Source organism: Euleptes europaea, chromosome 4, assembly GCF_029931775.1.
Source record: "Euleptes europaea isolate rEulEur1 chromosome 4, rEulEur1.hap1, whole genome shotgun sequence".
NCBI classification, from domain to species: Eukaryota; Metazoa; Chordata; class Lepidosauria; order Squamata; family Sphaerodactylidae; genus Euleptes; species Euleptes europaea.
The window spans coordinates 23,686,234-23,703,477 of NC_079315.1; the positions used below are offsets into that span (position 1 = coordinate 23,686,234).

The 17,244-nt window shown below is 43.0% G+C and overlaps 1 protein-coding gene across 2 annotated transcripts in view; it reads left to right on the forward strand.

Annotated features, from left to right (window-relative positions):
* SLC44A1 (solute carrier family 44 member 1) overlaps positions 1 to 17,244 on the forward strand; it is a 121,894-nt gene that overhangs the window by 15,447 nt on the left and 89,203 nt on the right. For both annotated transcript variants that reach the window (XM_056848540.1, XM_056848539.1), the window contains exons 2-3: positions 12,620 to 12,709; positions 15,274 to 15,416. In XM_056848540.1, the coding sequence (XP_056704518.1) occupies positions 12,620 to 12,709; positions 15,274 to 15,416 (233 nt within the window). The remainder of the gene's footprint in view (positions 1 to 12,619; positions 12,710 to 15,273; positions 15,417 to 17,244) is intronic.

A 17,244-nucleotide genomic window follows, 5' to 3' on the forward strand; every position in this document is an offset into this window, starting at 1 on the left:
ATTCTCCTTGCCTTCATGTTATCACAACAGCCCTGTGAAGTAGATTAGCCTAAGAATTTGTAGCCCAAAGTTACCCTATGAGCTTCCATAGCAGGGTGGGGATTAAAACCTGGATCTTTCAGATCCTAGTCTGAAGCCCTAACCACTGCACCACAATGGCTTTTGTGGAGTGGCTGCTGTTAAACAGTAGCAGGAAGCCAGGCCTGGGTAAGTCATGCAAGGCACGTGGAATCAAGCTGCCCCTATGGTTGCAGCCAGGCCTGGCCCCGATGTGGCCTCCTTCAAAGGCCCAAACAGCCCTTGAAAGGGCCCTGCCCCCTCCTCCTGCTTTTTACTAACAGAAACCAAGGCTTGAAGGCTGGCAAATATTGTTTTGTTTGCCTAGCAGCCACTGCAGTAGATATTTGTTTCTTAAAGCTACAAGTGCTGCTTCTGTTAATTTGGGGAGATTTTAACCCCAAATGCATTTTTTATTTTAGATTTCAGATTTTTCTGCAGACCCCGGTCTTTTTGAAGGATTATAGATAGAACTGTCTTGTCTCATCATGTCTTCACTCTCTGAATTTTAAGTATCCACAGATTTGGTCATGTTGAGAATTAGATATAATCACTGTGGCATCTACTGTACCTCTCTTGAAATTCCACAAGTGGCACCAGGTTCAACAAGTTTTGGGACCCCTGGCCCAGAGGCCTTGTCAGTGCTGCATGAGAACTGAGAGTGTACTCTGTTATTCTTTGCATGCATTTTTAAAGGAAGAAAGGAAGTTTAAAAACCATAAAGAATCCAAATCCACATTCATGTCTTCATGTGCAAATATTGAGGTGAACTTTGAACGTAGGAGCGCCTTGTGAGCATTGGACCATATGCAGAGCTTTTAGCAGAGTCACTAACAAATGGAAAGGGTTGTCTTTTTGTGATGGAGAATATAGGAATTGTAAAGCATTTGTGCCAAAGCAACATACAAAAAGTAGTGTGGTTTGTCAGATTTTTAGAATACTTATTAGAAGAACTTTCTCATCTCCAGCTCATCCTGACCTTCAGTTTCTTACAGTTATAGGGCAGAATTATAGTGGTATTGCTCTTTGGTCATGTTGAGATTACCTGAATTGTGATTTTTTTAGTGCTTTGAATAGTACAGAAGTGCCGCTTTGTAACATACTGACAGACCTAATTTGTCATACCTGCAGCTGAATGTTCTAACCTGGTGAGAACAAAATAATGTGATCAAGTCAATAGGGAGCCTGACAAGCAGGTGTTATATGCAAGCACATGGTGATCATGACATTGACAGATTTGTAAAGAATCACACACAGTAAACACGCTTTCCCGGTCTCATTATCACCGTTAATAATATATTCTTTAAGTGGAAGATCATACTCTAAAAATGTTATAGAAATGGCCAGGCATTTCCAAAAGTCTTATAAAGAGCAGGAGAGTACTCAAATGAATATATGCCGCATTGCTGTGTTACTGGTATGCTCAAGGCTTTTATGCTTGAGAAAAACAGCATAGCTTTTTAGTTGCCCTCCTTTAATGCAATAGCCAGAGCTACTTAAAATATTGGAGGTTAGATGTCTCTTCGTTGGATGTCTCTTTGTACTCTGGATTGCATAACTCAAAGTAGGCTCACCTTTATTGCCTAGGTTCTGTGTTCTTCCGAAGTACTGCCTCAGGGCTGTATTTGTCTGGTTAACGTCAGGAAAAAAATGTTTAAATAATGGCGTTCTTGGATCAACACTAGAGTGATCTAAACAGTGAAAAGTAGCACATGAGTCTTTTTGTGGGAAAACATTGATAGGTAAACATCTGGATGCGCAGCCTAAATGCATTTTCATTTTCTGCAAGTCCCTGTTCAAAGAAAACAACCCTGTACTACATCCTTGAGTAATACAGGGCATAGATCAGTGTTGTTGAGTTTTAAATTGGCAGAGATGTGAATGCTACAGAGAGGAAAGCACATAGGCCATTTATGCATGGGAGGTTTTGCCTTGGATTTACCACTCTCTAGATGCACATTTTTCCCATCCTAATTCTCAAAGCTCTGCATGGGGGCTTATTTTTGAGTTTTGAGAATTTGGATGGGGAAAATGTATCTAGAAAGTGGCAAATCCAAGTTAAAACCTGCCATAAATGGCCATAGCCATTGAAAAACCTTGAAAGCAAATAGGTGCAGGGGTGATGGGAGGTACAGGGAGAGATGTTAAACTTATTCATGTTTATAACTTTCTTTGTTTAAAGGCTAAGTGGTCATTCCCATGTTGGAGAGGTATAGCAAAGATTCCTTTTTTAAAATTGCAAAAAGGCATACAGATATAAGTGAAGGAAAGTTGTCACACTTTTATTTTCCTTACATTTATAATCTGCCTTTTTCACTGGCAGTTCAAGGTGAATTACACGGTGTAGGTTTGTGCAGTCGATAGGATGCGACACCTAATAAGCAATCTACTAGGACTAGGATTGCAGAAGTCTGCAACAAGCATAGAATATTAGCTGTGATACAGAATACAGATACAATGCTGAAAAATGATATGAGTAGAAAATAACGTAGTGGCAATACATATAGCTAACATAATGTCATCTACACAGTTTAGTCCACAGTCCCTTTCATATTACAGGCGGTATTTTATTTGCATTCTTGAGTCTTACACATGCATGTTTTGTGTGGCAATTACAGCATTTATGTGCTATTAATATTAGTAGTACACTGTTTCCCAGTACAAAATATGGAGTTTCATAGTCCTTTACATTGCTTGTCAAAGTGTATAGCACTGTTAGGCTGTGCCATTCTAAGTGAGGGAGGCAACCTTGTTAACAGAGGGAGGACTTAATATTTGTAGGTAGGTAGTTATTTCTTCTTCAGATATGAATATTGCTAGAAAAGCCCAAGGGAAATTATTTCAGAAAATATTATTTTAGGAAGCTGTTGTACTATGAAAATTTATTATTTTACATTGTATCTTAGTGTCGCTCCTTATTCACCATGTAACAGTCTTAATGTTAAAACTTTATTTTATTTATTTTTTGATTCAGCATGTAACTGCCTTAATGTTAATCCTTTATTTATTTACAAAATTTATGTCCTGCCTTTCTGCCCTTACAAGGGCTGCTAAAGCAGCTCACAATTTAAAACGCACAAGATAAAATACATTATAAGATTACTAAAATAACCCCCTCCCAAACATACCTCATTAAAATACCTTTAAAACAGTTAAAAGTGTGTGTGTGTGTGTGAAGTGCCTTCAAGTCGCAGCTGATTTATGGCGACTCCTTTTGGGGTTTTCATGGCAAGAGACTAACAGAGGTGGTTTGCCAGTGTCTTCCTCTGCACAGCAACCCTGGTATTCCTTGGTGGTCTCCCATCCAAATACTAACCAGGGCTGACCCTGCTTAGCTTCTGAGATCTGTCGAGATCAGGCTAGCCTGGGCCATCCAGGTCAGGGCAGAATAGTTAAATACATACACAATTTTAAAACAGTTGGTTAGGAAGGAGGTTGTTCATGTTCTGCTTGTACCTGGAATATGATCTTGTGGTTGACTCATCCCCACCCCACCCCAATCTGGTTTCTGTGTTCAATTTTGTTAAATTCTTGTTCATACATATTAGGGAGGCAGTCCCTGTTTCTGTGTGGGAAGGGATGGAGAGCCAGCTTGGTGTAGTTAGGGTGTTGGACTAGGATTTGGGAGACCAGATTCAGATTCCTACTCTGTGATGCAGCTCACTTGGGACTTGGGCCCCTTGGCCTCTCTCAGCTGGACTTGTCTCATAGGAATGTTGTGGTAAAATGGAGGAGGGGATACTGATGTACGGCACCCTGAGCTCTTTGCAGGAAGAGTGGGATAAAACTAGCAAATAAATAAGGGGGAGGCTCAGCAGTATCTTTCCAATCTGATTTTCAGATTACAGTGGTGGTTAGGTTTACCAGGTGCCCACTAACGGGGGGGGGGCAGCAAACACCTGGTAATTGTTGTCAGTGCTTGCTGATGCTCACCTGGTTGGTGGGCGGAAGCAGGCCGGCAAAATGGGGGGTGGCAATCTTAGTCATTGTGTGATGGCATCGCTTCTGGTGTGTCCCAGAACCGTTGGTATTGCACTGAGGCAGTGCTCTAGCACTTGCCAAGAGTTTTGGGGTGCGGGCTAGAACATTGCCCCAGTTCAATGCTGGCCTATCTTGGTTGCGCCAGATGTGAGGGCATTGCATGGCAACAAAGACTGCCACCCCTGCAGTAAGTACCTGCCTCCCTCATCTCCTGCTGGTTTCCACCCTGGCAACCCTAGAGGCCATACATCAAATACGCTGTGTTCATTCCTTTAAAAAGAGCCAGTGTGGTGTAGTGGTTAAGAGTGGTGGTTTGGAGCGGTGGGCTCTAATCTGGAGAACTGGGTTTGATTCCCCACTCCTCCACATGAAGCCAGCTGGGTGATCTTGGGCTAGTCACAGTTCTCTCTGAACTCTCTCAGCCCCACCTACCTCACAAGGTGTCTGTTGTGGGGAAGGGAAGGTGATTGTAAACCGGTTTGATTCTTCCATAAGTGGTAGAGAAAGTCGGCATATAAAAACCAACTCTTCTTCTTCTGAATGGTTCAAGAACTTTGCCTTGGCTGTTTCCTTTTAGTCTTAAATCTCAGGTATCTATTAGAGCAAACTCATTAAAAGGAAAATTGAAAATATGACATCCTTCAAGTGATATATTCCAGCATTAGGAATAACTGTGAGAACAAACATCTGTGCTGAGAACAGTGTTGCTATTTATTTTGGCTGTAATAATCCCTCCCACTTCTACACTTGCTGAGAACAAATAGTGGTGGTACTATAAAACCAATAGCTAAAACTGCTAGCAGTTTGTACAGGTCCCCTGTCTTTAACGCTTGGGAGTGTATAAAGTGGATCCCTCATAGGGAGTACGTTTGGATATGTGAATATATTTCTGGCCTTGCCCAGTTCTGCAAGTAAGAAATCCTGAAGAGAAATGAGAGAAAATATGAAAATTAGAATATAATGACCAGAATGGTCTTCGCTGCATATGTGTTTGGTGTATGATGTCAGCACCCATCTAGCAGCAAAAAGGTAATCTGCGTTAAACAAAGTAAAGCTCATTACACCCACAGCTTCTAGCCCATATTTTATTCTTCCAGGGCATGTTTGCCACAAGTACCACTACTTTCAATGTGTTGAATGAGCTGTACCAGTTGTCTTTCTCGCTCACACCTTCAGTTGCCTTTGCTGGTGATCTCCCAAGTAGTAAAATGACATTGAGCCCTTTGCCTCCTCTCCTCTCTGTAAATAGCTGACTTAATCTTAGCTTAACATTTCCTGTTGTGATTAAATGTTTTGTGCAGGGGGTAGGAAACCTTGAGTTGGTGAGTCCCATCTACTTTCAAAATGGATGCAAGTTCTTTGCATAAAGCGTTGCAGTAAATATATTCTAAGTGACAGCATACCAGCAAGTGTAATAGCAGTGCTGCGAAGAAGTTATAATTATGTATATGGTGTTCGTTGTTGGGCGTTATTCTCATAAAGTTTCACGCAAATGCTTTTAAATGGAGGTTGTGGCAACGTCTCGCACAGGTTGTGAAGATGGGCAGGGTTGCGCAACACTTAATCCATTAGACTGGTTTGTAACTTCAGTAGAAAATGATTGTATTGTGGCAGAGCAACCTCTGGTGCTTGTTCCTGGCTTTCCTCTGAGAGGAAAGGCTGAAATCACTTTGGGCTTCTGGCCAGGCTTGTCAGCTGCAGCTTTTATAGTGCTTCAGTAACGCTGGGGCAAAATGAGCTGCTGCCAGACTGCAGAGCAAGTAATAATAGCACTTGGATTAAAACTGTGTGGTGCTCATAAATGAAATATTAAAGATGCTTGGACAAGCATAGTTTTTAGGCTGGAACGTATTTGCATTTTTATTCCATACATGATTTCATTGGAGCTCTCTTAATATCTTGGAGAGTGAGGGGAATAGCTGGTTAAATAGCTTGGATTACAAGCATTATCTACAGCTCTAATCATACAGATGCCTTTATTTATTTAATTTTGGGAGCAGTGAATCTTTGCGTGATGCAGTACTGGAGATCTATGTAAAGATCACGTGTATGGATTTAATTCATCCCTATGACCTTTTAGCCACCTGTTGAAACCACACCTTTTGTGTGTGTGTGTGTGTGTATTTTTCCCCTTTGAAAGTATAATGTTGTCTGGACCTAGCAAAATGAAGTGGATTACTTACAGTAACTGAGTGATCACATAGGCTCCCAAATCCCTTTTCAGCTTCTCCATTGGCTTTTAAAAATCCTATTACATGACTGGGTTGGCAGGTGGCGCATACAGGAGGATAAAAAGCTATACATGTTTATTACTATCCCTGCCCTCCATTGTGAATTCCAAACTTGCTGTTCTTTTCTGTGGCAGCTTCCTTTGGTATTAATGTTGAGAGTCTTAAACAAAAAACCCCAAGCAGCCTCAGACTCTGAGAATATTTGCTTTGTAGCAACATAGACTCAACCCAAGAAATAAGGCAGGAGACAGCTTATCAAGTGCCACGGAAGCTTATACAAAACGTGATAGTATCGCTTTACTCTGCTCTGGTTAGACCTCACCTCGAGTATTGTGTTCAGTTTTGGGCAGCACAGTTTAAGAAGGATGTAGACAAGCTGGAGTGTGTCCAGAGGAGGACAACCAAGATGGTGAGGGTTCTGGAGACCAAGTCCTGTGAGGAGAGGTTGAAGGAGCTGGGTATCTTTAGCCTGAGAGGGGATATGATAACCATCTTCAAGTACTTGAAGGGCTGTCATATAGAGGATGGTGGTGAGTTGTTTTCTGTTGCCCTAGGTCGGACCAGAACCAACGGGTTGAGATTAAATTAAGACATTAGGAAGAATTTTCTAACAGAGCAGTTCCTCAGTGGGACAGACTTCCTTGGAAGGTGGTAAGTGCTCCTTCCCTGGAGGTTTTTAAGCAGAGGCTAGATGGCCATCTGTCAGTGATGCTGATTCTGTGACCATGGGCAGTTCATGAGAGGGAGGGCATCTTGGCCATCTTCTGGGCATGGAATAGGGGTCACTGGGGTGTGTGTGGGGGAGGTAGTTGTGAATTTCCTGCATTGTGCAGGGGGTTGGACTAGATAACCCTGGTGGTCCCTTGCAACTCTGTGATTCTAATACAGGGGATGTGGAAGTCAGTGTTTTCCTGAGAGCATGAGATAAGGCAGTTGAGCAATGTCAGATGTCTTGGGTTCAAGTTCTGCAAGTCAGGTGCAGATATTACTTGGGCATGGATATGATCCCAGAACTAAGGCAGGCAACAGATACTGCTGGCCATAATCCTCCCGAGCTTTTAGAGTCAGTGATCAATGAGAGGGAGCCTTGCTCTTCTTCTTGCCGTATAGCTTCATGTTCTGCTGGCCCTCCTTCAGTTTGGGCATTTTATAACCAGAGGCCACTAGGCTGCCTGCTGCACTGTGTGCGACTGGCCTTGTGCCTGCTTTTTGCCTCCTGGTTACTTTTCTGCCCTGCCCACTCTAGGGACTATCCTGATTTGGCCTCAGTGTAAGGTCTGAGTCCACCTGTCAAATCCCAAACAACAGACCATCCAGACAGAGTCGTCTAAGAAGCAGTTTATTTGGGAAGCATAAGGTGTGTAGCAGCAACTTACAGGAAAAGGTACGAGGACTCAAGTGGGGGGAAAGCGGGCAGGTTGAAACATATACATCAGAAAGGCACCGTTGGATACCAGGCTGAGCCTGGTTCCCATGATAGATTACACTTATCGCGCCGGGGCGCAGGCTGTCATAACAAACCTCTGAGCTACTCGACCTTGACTCCAGCTGCGCTCTCAGCCTGGAGCTCACACTCAGTCACATGACCATAGCTTTAGTTCCTCACCTGTGCTAGAAACAAGTGTGTGACTCTTCTGCTCAGACCATCTAAAACAGGGGTGTCGAACTCATTTGTGAGGAGGGCCAGATATAACATAAATGACTCTTGGTTGGGCCGATGATGCTTAATAAATAAATAAATACAATAAAATGTAATGCCAGGTACTAGAGATACAAACTTTATAGAAGACACAGGCAAAATCAATGATATTTTTTTTACTTAAAACACAAGTGTACAACAATAAAATTCTTACAGCGTTTTATTTTATTTAACAGTCTTAATGTTATTGTTTTAAGAATTTTTGTATTTAGAGTAAAAAATTAAGTAAAAAATAATATCATTAATTGGCTTTGCCTGTGTCCTCTATAAAGTTAATATTTCTAGTCCCTCACATTCATTTTAAAACTGTGGTGGGATGGGGGTGGCTGCCTTGGCTGATGAGCTCGCAGCGGACTAGCCAGCCTAGATCTGGACGGGGTGGTGGTGTACAGAAAGGCAGGGAGAAAGAGAGATAATGGGTAGACCTAGCCTCTGGACGGAGATGGTTTTTCCCCCCCACAGAGGCCAGGTCTACCCATTGGCTTGCATGGCAGTAGACCTGGCCTCCCGATGGGGCCTGGGCTCGCAGGCCTGATGACGGCCCTCCTGATCTAAACACCCCTGATCTAAAGCCTCCTAGAATGACTTTACTACTAAGTACACACAACAACTCTTATATACCCCCAAACTTGGGTTGCTAACCTCTAGGTACTAGCTGGAGATCTCCTGGTATTACAACTGAACTCCAGCCTATAGAGATCAATTCACCTGGAGAAAACGGCTGCTTTGGCAATAGGACTCTATGGTATTGAAGTCCCTCTCCAAACCACACCCTCCTCAGGCTTCACCCCAAAAACCTCCCACCGATGGGGAAGAAGGGCCTGGCAACCCTACCCCAAACAGTTAAAGCATGATTTCATCTGCCTCACATCTGTAATGCACATTATCAAGTGAGATGAACAAGTGATCCCAAAGCCTGCCTCTCAGATTGAAATGATGGAGCTGGAATTGGGTGGCGGGGGTGGGGGTGGGGGGTGGGATGACATGCCAAGTGAAACCCCTGTGTCCAGAAACAGGAGAAACAGAAATAAGTGAAATGCCATTTTCTTTTTCACAATTTCTGGAAGATTTCAAATTGGTTGGAAAATGCTGTGACATTGCCAGGCTGCAGTCAGAGGAACAAACTAGCATTCACTCAGCATAAATCTATTTTTCAGCAACTATTTTATTTAAAAGGCTGTCACTGGAGTTCAGGGTGGTTTTTTCTGAATGTATGGGATGAAGCGCAGGGGTAAGAATCCACTAATCTTTAATCGGAGTAGGAATTGTATGTAATGTGATTCTTGAAGACCTGCTGGAGGTTGCTGGGTAATGTCTTCGCTCTCAAGATAAATTAATCCATCTGTATCTGACGAAGGGAGCTTTAACTCGCGAAAGCTTATACCCTGAAAATCTGGTTGGTCTCGAAGTGGACTCAAATCTAGCTAATACATCTGCTCAAACTGTGCTGTTAGCTGCCTTTGTGATTGCAGAAGAAAGTTGCTTTCTTCCCTTCTTGCACCTCCAGGCGGGGGGAGGACAGTCTTACACAAGTAAACCTTGCTGATATAGAAAGGCATGGGAAGATATATTGGGTAAGAAACATCCTTTGTTTAAAAAAACCTCAAAATCTTACAACGTCAATGTGTGTGCATAATTTTCATGTATTGATTTTCTTCATTTATCATCCACCTTTCTTAGTGAGACTTGAGGCAGATTACAGAATAAGAAATGTAGCTTGTTTCTAATGTGACTGATTGTCTGGTAAAGGTTTTTAGTGTGTGTATGTCTGAGTGATGGGGAGAAGGTGGGCGTGAAAATGAAGGACTGTGAAAGTGCTTTTAAAACAGCAGTTATCTGGTCAGGAGGGCAAGAGAGAGTTCAATTCCCAGCTCAGCTTGTGCGTTTGCTGGATGGCTTTGATGGGAGTAGTTCATATGTTAAACACTTACCTCTTGGGGTCCCCTTGAAATGAGTCCCTTTATGTATTTTCCCCCGAAGCGCATTTCAAAAAGCAGCTTGAATATTAGTTGTGTGTGCTGTTGTGTCTGCATTGTGGTTCTTGTTCGCTCTAGTTCTGCTACGTGTACACAGCAGCATGATTGCCCTGTATGGTTCTTGTGAGAATGATTGGAAGGAGAAAGTGATGTGTTATATCTGGAGTCTGAAGTATATACTGGACTACTGATTTAAGTAAGCTGCTCTAATGATGAAATTTGAACTATGGGAAATTGTAAGAACTTTAAAAGCATGGTATACCAGTCTTATCAGAATTCTGTAATCAAACAGTTAAGTTTTTTCAGAGGTTCAGCTTCCAAGGTTTCAGATTGACCGTTTCACTGTTTTTTGTTCTTCACTGCAATGGGAAACTTTTTTCTGGTCCAGGACAGAATCTTGCAAGCAGCTCTGGGAATGCACTGCTTCCTCAGAGGTGCTTTCCAAAAACATAGATGGGGTTGGTTCATATTGCCTGGTGTACATTCTGACAATTCATTCAGCAAGCATCTGCCCTGGATTCTGTTCTGATGTTCTCTGTCAGTAGGTGGAGATGAACAAGGTATTCATTAAAACTTAACTTTTTGATTACAAGGTAACAAAACTCAATTTATTGTCTACTTTTCCCAGCTATTAAGGAAAGGTAGTTTAAAATCAGTATGTGCCTGAGTCTAAATTGTTATGAATTGATCATATTTCTAATAGCCAAGAGTGCCCCGCCATATAGATCAAAAATTTGTACAACAGGACCAAGATTGAGGAAAAATGCAAAAAGTTTCAAAAATAAAGCAGGGGGGCTAAAATACCCCAAAATTGTAGCAGCAATTCTGTAACGGAAACTCTGGGGGACATTTTAAGTTGCTGCAGCAACCCAAAATGGCAGCCAGCAGCAGAAAGACAGTGGTGGTGGTATCGGAGGGGATAGCAGGAGAATGGAAAAGAGGGATTAAAGGAAATCTTGGGCAGCAAGGGGGAGAATAGTACAGAGCAAGGGTGGGAGCTGGAAATCATAGTGGGGAAAAATGGGGCTGGAGACAATGGGGGTGAGAAGGTGTGAGTGGATGGGAGGACAGGCAGGAAGGTTGGGTTTGGGGGGAAGCAGAGCTGGAGCAGAATGAGCTGGGAAAAGCAGAGATGGAACAAGAAGGAGCAGGTGGAGGCTGAGGGAAAGAAATTACCTGCGTTCATGAATCATCACTGATGGTCTCCTTGTACTCTATGTTTTTAAGTACTCAGGCACCTAAAATTGTATTTTTATATTTTTAAAGGATTACAGTAAGTGTTTTTCTTATAAAAGTTGCCCCACCAACAGCAAGAAAGTTATCCTTTCACAAAAGTCAGCCCTAAATTTACTGTTAAGATTCACCTTATAGTGAAACAACTTAACCTTCAAGAAGGTAGTGTGATTGCCTTTATTAACAGTGCATCTTTCCCTTGTATTGTAGGGTAATCCTGCCTGTGGTGTTTGAATGGAGTAGTTCGTGAAAAGCTTATTCATTTATCCTTTTTTGTAAAGAAGATTACTGTGTATATAGAAGCTATAGAGGGACTCTGAAATACAAATATGTTGGCCAGCCAGGCTACTTTCCCATTTTCTACTGCATGCAAGAATAGAAACACGTTGTTTCATTGCTGTCTTGGTTTCCTTTTCTCTTTGGTATGTTCTTGCTTTAATGCCTTGAACAGATTAATAACTTCTCAAAACTATGGGCTAATAGGGAAAGTATACAGATACAGTATAGGAAATTTTGTCCATGGATGTGTAGGATTGTAATATGTCCATTCAAAATGCTGTACGGGAGAAAGACCCCACCAGTGGTTGTCACTGTCTTGGACCAGGTTATGTAGGGGTACAGTTTCAGCATTTTTTTCTGAAGATGCATGAAAAGTAAAAATGTAATGAAGAAGAGTTGGTTTTTATATGCCGACTTTCTCTACCACTTAAGGAAGACTCAAACCAGCTTATAATCACCTTCCCCTCTCCACAACAGACACCCTGTGAAGTAGGTGGGGCTGAGAGAGCTCTAACAGAGCTGTGACCTCCAGATCAGAGTCCACCGCTCCAGACTACTGCTCTTAACCACTACACCACGCTAGCTTCAGAATACATGTGTATTTGAAAATGAATGTGACAGTTGTCTTCATGGTTCAGTTTGCAATTGATGTTTCATTCTGGAGTATTTCTGTGTTCCAAATTAATCCCAAGCCCTGGTAACCATGTACATTCATCGCTTGATTACTGTGCTCCTTAGGTGATGATTGTCATGTGCAAAAGTAGAAACCTGTGATACTTGATTGTCTGAAGCCGTACTTTTTCAATGGAGGTAGTTCATTCTTTCAGTTGTGAGGGGAGAGATGCATGAGACATACATATATCCGTGAGTTGGCCTCCAGTTGTTTGTGTTGCTGACTTTCTCTCTGATGCTCCTCTGATGAAAACAAGGATAGAAATTAATTTCCAGATGCTTCTAAATACTTAAAACCCTACAATCACTGGAGTCCACCTAACAGTGAGTAGATAGCCGCAGAACCTGTGAATAATCCCACCACCCTAAAAAACAACTGGGCCTTCACCTTTTGTTACATAAAGACATCAGATGTGAACGACCTTGCATAACCATTCTCTCTTTTTCCCCATCCTCCTTTGTCTGTTCCCTTCCCTCTAACAAAACGCTAGAGCTCCAAGCGAGAGTGGAAGCCTCTCGAGGATCGCAGCTGCACAGATATCCCATGGCTGCTGCTGTTCATTCTGTTTTGCATTGGAATGGTAAGTAACAAAGGAACCACGCCGAAAGGGCATCTGCTCATGTGTTGTTCAATATCTTTATAAATGATTTGGATGAAGGAATAGAGGGGATGCTTATTAAATTTGCAGGTGATACTAAATTGGGAGGGGTAGCAAACACGGTAGAAGACAGAGCCAAGATACAGGATGATCTTGACAGGCTGGAGAATTGGGCTAAAACCAATAAAATGTAGAGTTCTGCATTTAGGCAGGAAAAATCAAATGCATAATTATTGGCTGGGGGAGACTTGTCTTAGCAGTAGTGTGTGCGAAAAGGATCTTGGGGTCTTAGACCAAACTCTGAACATGAGTCAGCAGTATGATGCGGTAGCTAAAAAGGCAAATGCTATCTTGGGCTGTATCAGCAGAAGTACAGTGTCCAGATCACGTGAAGTAATGGTATCGCTTTACTCTGCTCTGGTTAGACCTCACCTAGAGTATTGTGTTCAGTTTTGGGCACCGCAATTTAAAAAGGATGAAGACAAGCTGGAACTTGTCCAGAGGAGGGCAACAAAGATGGTGAGGGTTCTGGAGACCAAGTCCTATGAGGAAAGGTTGAAGGAGCTGGGTATGTTTAGCCTGCAGAGGAGAAGACTGATATGATAACCATCTTCAAGTACTTGAAGGGCTGTCATATGCAGGAGGGTGCCGAGTTGTTTTCTGTTGCCCCAAAAAGTCAGACCAGAACCAACAGGTTGAAATTAAATCAAAATAGTTTCCATCTAGACATTAGGAATAATTGTCTAACAGAGTGGTTCCTCAGTGGGACAGACTTCCTTGGAAGGTGGTAAGCTCTCCTTCCCTGGAGGTTTTTAAGCAGAGGCTAGATGGCCATCTGTCAGTAATGCTGATTCTATGACCTTAGGCAGATGACGAGAGGGAGGGCACCTTGGCCATCTTCTGGGCATGAAGTGGGGTCACTGGAGGTGTGTGGGGGGGAGGTAGTTGTGAATTTCCTCCATTGTGCAGGGGGTTGGACTAGATGACCTTGGTGGTCCCTTCCAAGTCTGTGATTCTATGATTCATGTATTTTAGTTCCCTACCCCAGGGTCAGATGACTCTTTGGTCCCTAGTGAGAAGATTAATTTTACGGTGTGGCTTTGATCATTGCTAAAAAAACAGTGGCAGAATACTAGTTATACTGATTAAAGTGCATTTGTGGGATAATCAGTTTGTCTTTTGCAGGTGTCAAGAATTTCTACGAGGTTCCCCTTCTGTAAACACACTTCTTAATGCGGAATGTGACCCACTCAATTTAGGCACTGCTTTAAAACAGGCTTGCGCGTTTCTCTTTCCTCGCCAGCCTTTTATGCTTTCCCCCCTGAAATGTCATTCCTTAAGATCTCTAAGCAGAATACATGTTAAATTTTTAAGTTTAAACATAAAAAACTAGCACATCAGCCAGTACTGTTGAAGTAAAGCAGCCTTCTCCTGTCATACCAGAATTATCACTTGAATGTTAAAAGCCTGAAGTGGGTTGGTGGTGGGATACATGGAGGTCTTAAACTGTGACAAAAAGCAGTACAAGGCTGTTGTCAGGGTGAACCTTTTCCATTACTGTGGCATCCTCAATGGGAGGACTGTAAGCACTCATACATTTTAATCTCCTTGGCGCCTGGAGAAGATTCTCTCCTGCTGCTCTTGGGGAACAGGGATGTGTATGTGGAAGGAAGTGCTCCCAAGGGACTTGGGTGTTATCCTGTGCTGGCTGGGTGCCTGCAAAGCAGAGTCAAGCTTATAAATTACTGGCTCATAAAATGGCATCACTACCAGCAAGGCTGATCAGTCTGCGCAGCTGGACTTTGCTGGAGGACCTTGGGTGGTTTGGAGGCTGTTCTGACAGCTGCTGGAGCCAGACTCAGCTCTTAAATACAGGATCAGGCTCAGATAGGTCTTTTCAGGCCCTACCCTCCTCATTGGTGTCATATGCTCACTGGGTGGTGGCAGCATGACACCCACCCTTGGGCTTTTAGATGATCAGCAACGCTTTGAATGGGACTTGGAAATTTAGCAAGAATCGGTGTGATATGATCCCCGTTCTTTGTCCCTGGTGAAGGGGAAATGGCTGTATTCAGCATTAAGTGTGCTTTCCTGAACCACCTTCTCAGTGTTACAGTAGTCACACTTGGAAATCATCAGAACAGTGGCTAGTTCATATCTGAGAAAATGTTGTAGCCAGCATATTGAATGGGATTAATAAAATGCATTCCTGGCTACGGTTGCCACCTGTTTACGGCAGCTCAGGACAAGGCATCCATCTTGAATAAAGCTCTTTTTTTGTATGCTGCTGAGGCAGAATTTTAACTCCTCATCTTTTATGTAACTAATATATAGTCACATAAAACGTAATGCTACAGGTCTCCTTTTGGGCTGGCTGTCTCCTTTATCAGTCGACAAACATCAAATGCATCTCAGAGAGGATGAAATTGGAACAGAGGCATTTCTGTTTTGTACACCTGACAGACTTGTTGGGAGGCCGTTGTTAGAAAGAACTGTGTTCTTAATACAGTTTGCCACTGAAAGCTTTCGTTCTCCTTTCTTCCCAGGGTCTTATTTGTGGCTTTTCAATAGCTACTGGAGCAGCTGCAAGATTGACTTCAGGATATGACAGTTACGGAAATATCTGCGGACACAAGAATGTAAAAATAGAGGGAATAGACAACAGTGGTTTAGACCTCACAGAAAAGAAGTGAGTATCTGATCCCAGGACTGTTGTTTTTATTTCAATAGCTGGGGAAATAGTCTGCTGTCATTTGGCTGTGGATTACAATGACTTGGATTAGGAGAATAATGATGGATTTCTTTGTGTAAATTCAGGTTCTCCAAGTTTGTCAGGGGGTCCTTAACTCATTAATGGCTCTTCTGTCTGAATACCTGTAAAAATGTAATGTTTAACCAGTTTGCCTCCCTGTCAACAATGTACTCCAAAGTACCAAGTTCGAATCTCTAAATTTCTGTTTTTAAAAGACTTTTGCCCTGTCTTTTCATCATGTTTGGTTTTCAGCATGGCCCATAAAATTAGTGCAAGTAACCCAGTTGTGTGCTTGCGTTCACAATCACCCGCATGCACCTACACACATGGTAGGCAGCTGCTATTGTAATGTCTTGCCTCCTGCTGTTTCTGCTCTGGGTGTCGGCTTGTACTTTGAGCTGTAATGGCCGCAAGGTAATCCCTACCCTGCCCAAAGTGGCCTCTGAGCCTACAGTCACCAGTTTTCTGCCTCTGTGGATTCAGGGCTTCCCCTGTGCTTTTGTCACAGAACCCAACTGCTCACTTCCTGGTGATGAGCAGTAGCCAAGATTAATGTGGGGCAGATGTTGTTTCCATGTTGTTTTCCCAGTCCTGAGAGCCCTTGTTGCTACCTCCGGATGCTGTTGTTCCTTCAGACTGGGATAGCCATGGGGTAAAAACTCACCTGAAATGGCCATGTTGTTAGTGTCTGTCGTGATTGTGGGTCTTTTCCTGATATTGGCTAGAAGCTGGTTTTCTTCAGAAGAATGCTGAGTGCTTTCCTCTCCAGGGCTGTTACTCCTTGAAAAATTATGCCATTTCGATGCCTTGGAGCATATTTACCCTGCACATTGAAGGCTACTATTACATATCATGGCTCTATCACCCACAAGAATCCTGAGAATTGTCTGTGAAGGTACTGAGAATCTGCAGGGTCTCATAAAGCTACAGTTCCCTGTGGATAGCGAAGAACTATTAAACCAGTTTGAGTCTGTGATGCAGCTGTGCCCTGACTTTGGTATCACAGTGGTTGATAGGGCTGTGTGATTGCAGGCTGGAGCTTATATATCTCCAGTGTATATAAAGGTATTTTGAATGTTTTGAGAGTAAGTGGAGCCCTGGAGAGTAATATTTAAATATTGGCAAGCTGTTTTCTTTGCCAGTATGAAAAACAGATGATTGAAAATGAAGCCCTGGAGGTCCTGTATAGGAATAGTGACAAATGCAGTTGGCAATGTGGAGCCCATGAACATACATGGAGCTGCCTTATACTGAACCAGGCCATTGGTCTTTTATGGTCGGTATTGGCTTCTTAGACTGGCAGCAGCTCTCTAGGGTCTTAGGCAGAGGTCTTTCACATCACCTAACTGGTCCTTTTAACTGGAGATACTGGTGATTGAACCCTGAACCTTCCACTGGCCAAGCAGATGCTCACCACACTGAGCCACAGCCATGTCGCTTGAAAGTCAAAGGGGAATCATGCTACTGAGATTTTACTTTTAACAATATGACTCAGCAGATGCTGCTTGTCACCAGTCCAAACTTCGTCAAAATGAGAAGGACAAGAGGTCAAAACAGAACATTAAGGAACCGAGGCAGAGCCAAAAGTTCATTTTCGGTCTTCTGTGCAGGTCCTCGTTGGGACTGCGCATGTGCAGGCCTGCCAACCAGAGGTTTTTACCTAGCTCTACCACTAGGGGGCAAAGCTTGTTGGCTCTGTGCCTCTGTTCCCGCCCGAAGGCGATCGCATGTCCTGATGCTGCTGCGCCCCTTCCTGTTGAATAGT